At 39.7% G+C, this 13,545-nt stretch overlaps 1 protein-coding gene across 1 annotated transcript in view; it reads right to left on the bottom strand.

The window, feature by feature from the left end:
* Dpit47 (DNA polymerase interacting tpr containing protein of 47kD) overlaps positions 1-13,545 on the bottom strand; it is a 72,208-nt gene that overhangs the window by 10,615 nt on the left and 48,048 nt on the right. The window contains exon 7 of the mRNA XM_067158768.2: positions 1,077-1,241. Coding sequence (XP_067014869.2) covers positions 1,077-1,241 — 165 coding nt within the window. The remainder of the gene's footprint in view (positions 1-1,076; positions 1,242-13,545) is intronic.

Raw genomic sequence — 13,545 nt, 5'->3', positions numbered from 1 at the left:
CTTGGTGAGGAAAGCAACGGGAAACTACATCACTCCTCATTTCCCTAGGACACCTCTTCAGTGATGCCTAGGCAATCTATGACAGCTGTTGGTAGAACTGTTGAGGATCCAACCAGCCTTTGGGCTGAGGATTACACATACATACATAGAGGAAAAAATCTCATAGAGAGAAATCCTTTTTCTGTGGGTTTTTTCCCTGCCCTAGCAGTTCAACACCAACCCTTGATAGAACTTTGACTTTCAAGCAACACCTCTCAAATGTAGCTGCTTAAGTTAAAACTAGAAAAAATATTCTTCAGAAACTTGCTGGTACATCATGGGGAGCCAATACTCATGTTCTAAGATCAACAGCATTAGCCTTGCTGAATACTGCTGCCCCTTTTGGATCAATAGTGTTTACACTAAGAAGACTGATGTACAACTCTATCAGACAATGCACATAAACACGGGATGCATTTGGAGCATGATACGCTATGGCTTCCTGCAGCAACATTTCACCTCCAGCTCTAAGATTATCAGCTCCTCTCCTAAAGGTTTGGAAAAACATTCAGCAGAACCCCCAACTACCCTTCCATCCATCTGTACAAAAGGAAACCACCCTGGCGTACAGCAAAGATCTTGAAAGAAACTCTTTTCATGCTAACAGTTTATGGAAAGCCCAGTGGGATTAGTCTTCAGTAGTCAACAAACATCTAGTTGAGAATCCTTCTAAATGTGTACAAGGATTTGATCTTCCAAGGCGACGGTGGAGATAAGAACTGGACAAGGCAGATGTGGCTGTTGTGCCCCTTCACAGCCAATCCACCACATTGCTGCCGACTGCCCAATTCCGAGTGGACATTCACTACACATCGGATGAAGCAGTTGATTGGGTCAAAAAACTAGACCTATGGACTTGTGACTACGCACATTTATCCTGAAAGTGTATATATATATGTACATACATTCATCATATGATAAATAAATAAATAACCTCGAGATGACAGAATTACTCATGTTCCTGAGTGCACTGGTCGTCAGGATAGGAAAGATGAAAGTGAGGAGCCTGAAGTAATGCCAGACTCAGCTTACATTACCTCTTGTCCGCCAGAGCCTCTCCTATCGTAGACGCCGCAGGCACAGCGCACAGCTTGGTCGAGAGCTTGTCCTCGAAGTAAACCCGCAGGTTAGACGGTTTGTACTTGTCCTCCTTGTCCCACTCGGGTCTTGTTTCGAACATGGCCTCTAAATGGCTCTCAAACCTGTAAAGCATAAGAAACACACGTAACCCTCACAGCAGGGGTGCCAGAATGACTTTGCGAAAAGTGGCAAAATTTACGCTACTGTCTTACATTTAAGTTGGGTATTACACGAGAATGAACCTCATACACCGACAGGTAATAAAATTACAACAAAGTAACGAGTAATTGCAATATCCAAAAATTGATTTATAGATTATAAGGCTGAAAAACCAAAATGTATAAAGGTACTGCACATTGAACAACAGTGACTTTTTCATATCCATTTCAGCTCGTTGGTCTGCTGAAACTAATTTATGAAAACTGAATTTAGAAACTAAATGAAAGAAGAAACTTACGGTAACAGAATTACACCTGAAAAAGAAGCAACTTAATACACCTGAAAAAGAAGCAACTTAATACAGTGACATGTTTCGTTCTATCAGAAGTGCAATTGGCAACGTTAAATCTTGTGGTTGCAGCAATATTTGTCTAAATAAAATACAAAATATGTGAAATATATGAAACAAATCTACGAAGTTTTATATATCTCCGTAAAGCTAATACATTGACGATTGTCATGGTGACATGAAAGTGCATAAATGTTTCGACTAGAAAAATGTACAGCCTGTACAGAAAGTGTAATTCCTGCATTCAAAATAATAACAACATTTCGATCATACGTACACAAAACTGGAACATGTCACAAACAAACTGAGATATACAACGTATCTGTAATGCAGTAGCGTCACTCTGAGAGGTAAAGTGTATTGGCATACCAGGTTACTTTATGGGAGGTTCATCTTCGTTTTCCGATATTTGATGCGAAGAAATAGCTGATAAACATTCCAAATCTGAATCTGTCGATTCATTCTCAATAACCTCCGTCACTTTCATCTTCCAACAAATTTTGCACTACTTCATCACTAATTTACCATAATAAAGTGAAGATGCCATATTTACACACACAATGTAATAGAAATGAATATAATCAATCAAATAACAACACATATACAGAAGTAAGTAACTCGCACCAAACTGAAAACTACGAAATGGAACGAAATAGAATAGCAAAGCTGAGCCCGTGAAGGTTTGTTTACAAACACTACAGCAATGGCCTTCAAACAGATGGTCAGAAAAACTGCACTCCAACATGTTGTAAATATGAATGGAACTGAACTCGCTGCTGCCGTGGACATTGAGAACAACAAGAAGTAGACTGTCATGACATCTGTTGAAGAAATGAGAAAATTACGAGAAGAAATACGAACATGTCAAGTATACAACAGTGCCACTACAGCAGGGACCAAAGTGTCGAATATTCACCCAGTTCTAGGGTTAAAGAAATCCTACAATCAGTGAGTGACAAACCAGAAAGTTGATTTACTTCAATGAAAGAAGGAATATCCCTTGAGGGTCCACCTATTTAATACTTCATAAATCTTATTTGATTACATGTACATTTATTAAACTAGCCAACTACGAGACATGTTTCGCCTTAAATTTAAAGCATCCTCAGCCGCATTAAATGATTTTAAGACTAAAATTATTAACAAAATTCTTAGGCTTTAAAACAAATATTCTATCCCTAGTACAAGTTAATATGAAACAATGTGGATTGTCCTTGTCTGTAAAACACGCATAAATTACAATATGATCGTCAGCCATCACTCGTTTCTGGGAATACGTTTTTCTCCTGCAATTCTCCTTAAAGTCTGTTGGTTCTGTGGAGATGTCGCTGATGACTGATTAAGCCAATCTTCGCATGAAACATGCAGCCCCACAGGTCACATCTAAAGGTGGGTGAAGGACGCGGTTGGATCTGACGCAGTTTCCACTTTTTGTGGGTTTCAATTTCTTTTTTTTTACAATGCTTGGTAAAGCATTCCACCTATTCAATACATTATCATAATGGTCTGTTTCAAACATCACATATTTATTTAACTTATTCTAAAATACATCTTTGGGACCGGTTTCGGCAATCCATTATGCCATCATCAGGCATTGAAAGTTTAATAGCAAGGAACATTCAAAAAAGTAAAAATATGCTATAGAATCAGTATAGAATGTATAAATTTAATACTAGAAATAAAACAAAAAAAAAAAAAAAAACCTTGGAGAGACTTGAACTAAAATTAACATATGGTAAGAGACTTGTAATGAAGTTGGTTTTAAAGATATTACAAAGAGTGGGGAAATATACAATAGGTGAAAGTAGTAGTGATATTGACATTAGAAGGCTTCTATATAATTAAAATGAACAAAGCAACAGTCTGTTATGAACAAGAGTTAGGATTGCTAAAAAATTATGTTGGCCGACCAGCGGTTACAATGAAAAAGACGATAAAAAATGTATTTAATAAATAACGTAGAACAAAATAATAATGAAATACGGTCAAGTGACCAGCAATTATTTGTTTACAAGAGATGAGTCGAAAGTCGATGGCATATGGTGATGTGGTTCAGTTGAAGAACGATGTTTAAATAGGACCTTTATGGACCATCTCAATTTGATGCAACGCTGCAATGATGTTAAGAATGTGGGTTGATTGACATTCTAGTCGAAACAGAAGTGTGACAGCTGAATCTGTAAAAGGAAACCAGAAGCGTGGTGTTAATTGAGTGAAAAAATCGTTTTTAGTTCAAGTCTCTCCAAGGTTAAAAAAAAAATTGTTTTATTTCATGTATATGTAAATCAGGTGCCTGTTTCTATTTTAAGGTTAAGATAATGGCTGATGATGCCTGAATTCAAGGAGAAACCTGTACCATTTTAGTTAACATGCCAAAGTAAATCAACTAAGACAAGACTTATTGTATTGATTAGGTGGTGAATTCAATAAATTAACTTATTGTTCCAATCAAGTATCATCAATATGGATCAAGAATGATATTTATCACATGTAATACAGACAATGTCAAAAACATATCAGATGTAAGGCTTTTCAGGTGTTTGCTCTATTAACCAGCGTTTCGTCTTAGGTCTGACACTAGACTCATCAGAGTGAGATGTGTCAGACCCTACCCACTGACGCTGGGGTGTATGCAGGTGAACTTATCAGAAGCCCTTATAAGAGGCACAGTCTGATAACTGCATACGGGATATAGATCTCCACAATGGAATTATTGCCCACCTAGGAATTCCGAATTCGGAATGCTGGTTAATAGAGCAAACACCTGAAAAGCCTTACATCTGATATGTTTTTGACATTTTTGACATGCTCTATTGGTGAAAAATATCTAATTCCCTCCATGGGAATTTAGAATTTTCCAATACAGACAATGATCCAGATTTTGATCCTAGCTTACCAAGTATTTCTGGTCTGTCATTGAATTCTTCAAATACAATAAACAGATCAGTTTTGTCTTCATCAGAAGATGATGCGTCCGCACCACAACCAGGGCTACACATCAACAACAGGTAGGTTCTAGACACCGCGGCCGGCCACCTCATAATGGCAAGGATCACGAGGTAAGCAATGATAGTTCATCAGATAGCCCCTCAGAACATGATTCAGACGGTTGGGCAGAAGTTACAGAAAACAGTGATCATAGTTACAATCATTCATTCACTTTCAACGAGACACCAGGGCCTAAGTGATGCCCTCCTAGGAACTCACCTCCTATATCGTATTTTGGTCTTTTCTTCTCTATGACACTTTTAGATTAAATTGTTGTGCAAACAAATAGTTATGCATGGCACTTTATTGATGTAAATCATAACAGATTACGTGCTCATAGTAGGAATAGGAAATGGAGGCCCGTAAGTTCTGTTGAAATCAAAGCTTTTATTGCTGTTCTGCTGAACATTTCAGGATATTGGTCGACATTAGGTTCACAACATTTTCCATAGTTTGGTAAGATGTTTGCAAGAAACTGATTAGAACACTGAAGTAGGCTATGATCCATCAGTTGGATTCAGTTTTTTAGTTAAGCATGCTGATCGAGTTTTCAGGCAGTATTATTCTCCAAACTAACAGCTTTCAATCGACGAGAGTCTTACAGGCACAAAACACCATACACAGCTCATTCAATACTTACCCAATAAGCACCACCAGAAGTGAGCCATTAAGCTCTGGATGCTGTGTGATGCAGTCGCACATTACTGTTTGGGATTTTTTAATTATACTGTAAATGTGCGAAGCATAATGGTGGGACTACCAACAGAGAAAAGGGCCTTGCACACCAAGTTGTAATGAAATTGCTTGAAATAGGTAACTACCTAAACAAATGTTTTCACATTTTGTTTTTTCACCCAACTGCCTTGGCTAAGGAGTTATATCCTAAGTTTACACAACTGACAGGGACATTACAACACAACTGACAGGGACATTACAACACAACTGACAGGGACATTACAACACAACTGACAGGGACATTACACAGTAATAGAAAAGGCATTCCTGCACAAATGAAGGGAAATTTTATGTACGCCAGAGGCAAAAAGCAAAGCAGAAGAAACCAGTTCTGCTGCTATCGACTAATACTTCAGCTGAAAGTGTTCTACGATCAAAGAAGAAAGGCAATAAACTGTTTATTACCGATAAATCGAAAATAATTAGATATTGTAATGACTCCGTGGATAAGGCTAATCAGATGATGTACTGCTACTTGGATGAACGAAGGCGAGTGAAATATTGGGGAAAAAGTTACCTTCAATATTTTCTCAAGGATGATTGTCAATTTGTATTATTATATAGCCTAAATACTGATAAACCTGTCAAGACGGGATTTCACCATATCAATAATCCAAGAACTGTCTGCAGAGTGGTTGTGTGCCCCGGTCCCATTCAGGGACAAACAGCTCCGCTTGAACTTCTACCGGAAAAGAAACAAAGGAATTGTGCTGCCTGTAGTGCAACTAGTACCAGTCAAGGAGGGAAGACTAGGTATATTTGTAAACTATGCAAGAAAGCTGTCAAACTATTGTGCTTGACAAAACATAACTGTGTTTGAGAGGTCTTGGAAAATGTACTAAATTTGATTATTATTATTTGAATATTATTAATTTTGTAAGTATTGACATATAAACCAAATTAATGTAATTAGACTTGTATTTTTGGCTCATTTGGATATGTAAATTAATTATTTTTACTACAGATTTATTTAAGGTTCAAAATTAATGAAATTTTCAATATAGCTTCATAATAAGTTGTACTATTTAATAAATATGTTTGCAATATATATTAAAAAAATTGTTCTACCTCAATTTTATTGCTAAACTTTTGTTCTTGTTTTATTTTTGATTAATATTTTTGGGTTTGGGTGCCAATGTTTACTAATGGTCATACATGAACTGAGTAAGGCTTTATTCATATAGGCAATCATATTAGTAAAAAAAAAAACTTCAAGTTTCTACCTACAATAACAGCTGAACTGTGAGTGATCAAACAAAAGCTTGCAAAAAACGGAAACTGGCCTTGGCGCTCAGCAGCAGGAAAACCGTAACAGCATGCGGCGCTCAAAGGGTTAAACTGGTTTATATAGCGTTTCAAACAATCACTTTGAGGCCTTTTGTCATGACCAATCTCACCATAGAAGTTGTTTAGGCAGTCTGCTACCATTCATACACCGGATGTGACCAATCCATCTAAGCTGATGGGTGGTGATGAAGGCTTCTATGCTGTTCATATGCGCCTTCCCAAAAACTGCCACATTGCTTATGCAGTCATCCTATTTGATGTTCATGATGAATCTAAGTTTCCGCTGATGGAAACATTCTAATTTCTTATGTCCAGGTTTCACATCCATATAGTAATGTTGTTATGACTACAGCTCGGTACACCATTAGTTTGGTATATATTTAAAGATTTTTATTCAAGAAAACTTGGTGGGAAAGGCAACCATAAGCTGCAAGGGCAGAGTGTATTCTGTTTTCCACATCCTTTTCTGAGTTGCAGCGTGTAGTTAGAATACCTGGGCAACAACTGCAAAAAACCATGTTCTCTAGCGCAAAGCTACTGCAGAAGGTGTCTCACTGTTTGATCAGGCTCATTGCAGTCAAGAAATTGAAACCCATGAAAAGCGGAAACTACGTCAGATTCAACCGCGTCCTCCACCCAGCTTTAGATGCGATCGTGTGGTCGCATTCGTATTGCATTGTCATCAGCATGCTGAAGCTTCATTATGCGAGTATTATGAGTCAATCTCTGACAACGGAGCCTGGTTTGGTTGAACAGTCCGCCATCATACCTAAATTTAATTTCCACACCTGCATCGTTGATAGCAGAAGTCTCGTGAAGCATGGCTGCCAAGTACAGGGCGAAAAGGGTGGGGGCAAGCATGTACCCATGCTTAAGCCCATTTGTGATAGGGAATTCTTCTGATAGCTCATTAAGGTGAAGAAGTCGTCCAAGCATTCCATCATGAAGGGCCTGGATTAAGCCTACACGACGGTCAGGAGCCAAAGCGCTGTAATACCATCCACATAGCTTCTCTAGGAATACAATCAAAGGCCTTGAAGTGGGATTTGTTCTCTGCATTTCTCTTGGATTTGTCTAGCATAAAAAGATCATGTCAATGGTACCTCTTGAGGCATGAAACCCACATTGACACTCAGGGAGAACCATTTCAGAGACAGTCTGAAGAAGGTTCAACCAAATCATTGCCAGAACTTTTCCTGATATGGATAGTAGGGAAATGCCATGATAATTGCTACAGATAACTCGATCACCTTTCTTGAAAATGGTTACTATGATGGCATTTTTCATGTCGGCAGGCACTTTCTGTGTTTCCCAAATTACAAAAATTAGGGAGAAAATCCTGGTTTTCAAAGACAGTCCTCCACTTTGAATAAGTTTCAGAGGGATGTTATCTGGTCCGGGAGATTTTCTTGGTGTATTACTTGAGGGCTTTGGCGAATTCATGGAAGGTTGGTTGGACTGCCATCCACAGTTGCAGAGGATGTTGCGGAACATGTTGGAGGAAGTCTTCGGCAACAGTTGAGCTTTGATTTAAAAGTAGTGTTCCTTCCAGTGTCTTAATGTCTCTTGACTGGTGTTCTTGTCAACGGCTCTCAGGGCACCTGAAGAAGAGCAAGAGGGTCCAAAAACTTCCTTTAGTTTGTCTTGGAAATTCCGAAGGTCTCTGATATCGGACAAAGTCTGGAGTTCCTTGGCTTTCAGCTGCCACCATTCATTTTTCATGTCTCTCATGTCAGTCTGACATTCATCCTAAGCTCCTGGAAACATGGTTTCTTCACTACAGAGGAAGGGTCTTGTGTACAGTAATTCTTCATCATCATCATCATCATCATCATCATCACACCAGTCATTTCTCTTTCTTTTCTCGCAGCCAATTGTTTTTTCTGCCGAATCTTTGATGATAGTTTGTAATGTACCCCATTCCAGTTCAACATCCTTCGTATTGATTGGATTGGAAGTCTTATGGCATTTTGCAATTTTTTAGCAACAGTTTCATATTGAAGTTTGGAGGTAATAAATTTCTTCCTTGAATGGTTTGTGAAACTAGTATGTGGTTTCTGGCGCACCAAAATTCTGAGTCAGCTGATAAGATGTCTATGATCCGTCCAACAGTCATCGAGGTCTTTGTGATGAGAACGTCCTTCTTGTCGCGTTGTCGGGTTATGAGATGCCAGTGTTTTGAACGTGGGTGCATCCAAGTAGTCTTGTATCTGGTTGGTGTTGGTGATGAAGAATTCATGCTCAGCATTGAGGCCATTTGCATTACATTTTCCTATGCCTTGATTATCCACGACATTACCCAATTTAGCACTGAAGTCACCAAATAATAATAATTTATCCATGCTGGCCACTTTCGAAAGTATTGTAATCAGTTGATGGTAGAATTGATTCTTATAATTTTCAAAGGTGTCCAAAGCAGAGATGAGAGTGATGAATGAGAGACATATGTGGTGGGTCATGAGTCTTTCAGTAACTGCAGTAGCACGTTTACCAGTTTAGTTTTCATCGCAAATTCAACATCATGAATTCGTGTTCACCTTTATTTTTCCCTTTCCAGAAGACGGTGTAGTCAAAACTAGATTCAGTACGTTTTCCCTCATTCAGCAATCTAGTTTCACTTAATGTGGCAACGTTGATGTTAAGCTTTGCTAGCTCATGAGTGACAAGAGCCATTCATCTTTCAGGTCTGGTATTACTGTCTAGTAAATTTATGACATTCCACGATCCTATAAGCAAAGTTCTCTCATGTTTACGACCGCAAAATTTGGGTTTCCCTCTGGGTGTGGTTTCCTAGCTGGGATCTGAGTGCGGCTACCAATGTTTAGCCCACAATTTCTAGGGCCTTTCCCGTTCGGCGTCGGCAGCGATGATCCTAAATAGGCCTGCCCAGACACAGATGCAGGACCGGATCCCTGAGTAGCCACTAAGTCTAAGAAAGGCGACCATTACACATATGCCGCAAATGTACAGGTCCAGCCTAGAAGCTCCCGATTTCACCCTAAATCTGCTTCGACCATCCTTAACCCATCGCCGTTGGACTTTGTAGAAGTAGGAGGAGAAAATGCCACAAGCATGACTTTGTTTAAGGTGGACCTCAACTTGCCCACATGCTATCACTTCAGAGCCTTTCACTGTGCCACACGTAGTATGAGACACGCAGTAGCAAGCTCCAAAACTGCAACGGACTCTGGAAGCGAGGCGTCGCACACGGCGTAAAACTTCAGACAGACCAAGACAGACAAAACAGACCGAATTATCACGAACGCAGCTTCGCTCTCTATATATAGGTAAACCCTGGCCTTCGAGTAGCCAATCAGAATGCATGAGCCCCCCTATCGCCCCCCCTAGATTCACCAATCACAACTCCAACTTTAGTCGCGAACTTAACCTACATTCTCGAATACGCGAATCTTCCATTTCCAGAATAGTTAGAAAATGCCTTCTAGAACACATAACCAACAAAAGGCAACACACCCTGTTCAAAAATTCATGTAACTTTCTGGATACTTCCATTAAGTACAGAACTGAAATCTACTATTTACACATACCATATGTTACAAATATTACACAGTACAGGTTAGGTCATTACAAATAAAACATATTACCACACTTTACAAATAAAGTCTTCAATAAACATTTTCCACTTCCACTACATTGTTCACCTGTGACATACCCCAACGTCAATATGGGATATGATCACCATGCACACGTACACAGGCTGCACAACGGGTTGGCATACTCTGGATCAGCTGGTCGAGCAGCTGCTGGGGTATAGCATCCCATTCTTGCACCAGTGCATGTCGGAGCTCCTGGTAGCGATACATCGACCGAGAGCATCCCAGACGTGCTTGATGGGATTTAGGTCTGGAGAACAGGCAGGCCACTGCATTCGCTGGATATCTTCTGTTTCACAGTACTTCTCCACGATGGCAGCTCGGTGGGGCCGTGCGTTATCATCCATCAGGAGGAAGGTGGGACCCACCGCACCCATGAAAATGTAGACATACTGGTGCAAAATGATGTCCCGATACACCTGACCTGTTACAGTTCCTCTGTCAAAGACATACAGGGGTGTACGTGCACCAATCATAATCCCACCCCACACCATTAAACCACTACCTCCATACAGGTCCCTTTCAAGGACATTATGGGGTTGGTAACTGGTTCCTGGTTCACGCCAGATGAGAACCCAGCGAGAATCACTTTTCAGACTATACCTGGACTCATCCGTGAACATAACCTGGGACCACTGTTCCAATGACCATGTACTGTGTTCTTGACACCAGGCTTTACGGGCTCTCCTGTGAACAGGGGTCAGTGGAATGCACCTTGCAGGTCTCCGGGTGAATAAACCATGTCTGTTCAGTCGTCTGTAGACTGTGTGTCTGGAGACAAGTGTTCCAGTGGCTGTGGCAAGGTCCAGAGCAAGGCTACCTGCAGTACTCCGTGGCCGTCTGCGGGCACTGATGGTGAGATATCGGACTTCTTGTGGTGCTGTACACTGCGGACGTCCCGTACTGTAGCGCTGGACATGTTTCCTGTCTGCTGGAATCGTTGCCATAATCTTAAGATCACACTTTGTGGAACACGGAGGGCCCGTGCTACGACCTGCTGTGTTTGACCAGCCTCCTGTCGTCCTATTATTCTACCCCTCATAACGGCATCAATATGTGTTCGTTGAGCCATTTTCACCACACAGTCACCATTAGCACGTCTGAAAACATCTGTACACTTACTCGCTGCACCGTACTCTGACATGCACCAACACACCTCTGCGTATTTGGACTGCTGCCAGCGCCACCGTGCGACGACCGCTGGTCAAATGCACCACATGGTCATACCCCGAGGTGATTTAAAACCGCAAACCGCCCACCGCAGCGTTGTTTCACCCTGTATCAGCATTATCCTTAATTTCTGAGCATGAGTATAGTTCAAATGAATGAGGTAGTTCATGAGGTGATGTCCTAGAAACAGCTCTCGCGCCACTTCGTTCGAATGAACAAGTTAGTTTATTATGTGCACGAACAGAAACAGCTACCCAATGCCGCTACCAGTTTGCCCTTGTTTTGTTGTTCAAATGAACGAGATAGTTAATTGTGCTGCCTTCGTGGAAACAGCCCTCGTGGCAATTCATTCAATAAACAGAGTCGTTCAAATGCCTCTTACAACAGGCAGGGGATACCGAGGGTGTATTTTTCGTCTGCATTCCCCACCCACAGGGGTACCAAAACAGATGATAAGAGATGAAGTTCGAGTAAAAGAGAGCGAGAGGGAGACCTAGAACAAGGTGGAGCGATTCCATAAAGAGGAGTGCAAGAAGAAGAAACCTTGACTGTGACAAAATGATGGAAGAGGAATGGTGGAAGAAGAGAGAACGGTGGAGAAGTGCCATAAATGCAGTGACCTGGCAGGAGCTGGATAAGAGTAAAGGAGGAGGAGGATGAACAATGCTCTTGTCCATCATGCCTCATGAAGTCAGCACCACTGGTCCTTGTCCATTCGCCTTCTCTGTATCCTTCCACAATGACTGTGTTGTATCAGTTCACATGTTTAACTGTTTCTGTGAGGAACTCACACAATTTACAAGTAACTAATCTCATTTTGTTCCGTATTGAAGATACAATAAGTAAACTCTTTCAAGATTAAATACAATTTGAGAAACCCTAATTCACACTGTGTTCAATCCAATCCACAATTGGAAGTCTAGTCTTTATAAAATAAGTTAATTCATTGTTCATAAATTCTGGCAGAACAAAAATTGGTACCAAAATTTCTAAAACCCACGCAGAGGAAGGGTATAACCAATACGAATAGAATTTAGAATAAGGTCAACGAGATTTGGATAAGAAATGAAATTAAAGCAACGTATAAAAAGAAAGCCCTCCTAAATTTACAATTATATAAGGTTCATTTATTTTTGGCCCAAATGTTGTCTCCGTTGGAATGGAAAAAGCCCTCCTAAATTTACAATTATATAAGGTTCATTTATTTTCGGCCCAAATGTTGTCTCCGTTGGAATGGAATTCATTCCAACTACATGTGGACTTTAAATTGAATATTAACGATTTTAACCAATATTCCGGTTTTGTAAAAGTTCTTACAACTCAGGCGACCATAACAGTTGAAGAAACCCCAACTCACGCAGTGATAAATTCTAGTCAATACAATTTGAGAAACCCCAATTCACACTGTGATCAATCCAATCCACAATTGGAAGTCTAGTCATAATAAAATAATTATTTAGTATTAAAAACTTCATTTTTTGTCCGTATTGACTTTTACAATGCTTGGTAAAGCTAAAGGTTCCACCTATTCAATACATTATCATAATGGTCTGTTTAGAACATCACATATTTATTTAACTTATTGTAAAATACATCTTTGGGACCGGTTTTGGCAATCCACTATGCCATCATCAGCCATTGGAAGTTTAATAGCAAGGAACATTCAAAAAAGTATGCCAAACATACATTCTATAATGATTTTATAGCATATTTTTACTTTTTTGAATGTTCCTTGCTATTAAACTTTCGATGGCTGATGGCATAGTGGATTGCCGAAACCGGTCCCAAAGATGTATTTTACAATAAGTTAAATAAATATGTGATGTTCTAAACAGACCATTATGATAATGTATTGAATAGGTGGAACCTTTAGCTTTACCAAGCATTGTATAATAAGTTAATGAATTGTTCATAAATTCTGGCAAAGTTAATGCACGTATTGTAAACTATTGTAAACTATGTAAATAGCATAAGACAATTGTATTTAGTATTAAGTTAGTTTTAATTCTTGACCTTAAGTTTAATATAGGCTGAAGATGCCCATAACTAGGGCGAAACATGTCCCTAACGGGTGTGTTTCATTCATGTAACCACTAAAAATATATGTTTGTATTGAAAAGGTGG

Source organism: Anabrus simplex, chromosome X (assembly GCF_040414725.1).
Source record: "Anabrus simplex isolate iqAnaSimp1 chromosome X, ASM4041472v1, whole genome shotgun sequence".
In the NCBI taxonomy this organism is placed as follows: Eukaryota; Metazoa; Arthropoda; class Insecta; order Orthoptera; family Tettigoniidae; genus Anabrus; species Anabrus simplex.
Note: the sequence above shows the minus strand (reverse complement) of the source record. Positions and strands in the feature narration are given on the sequence as shown.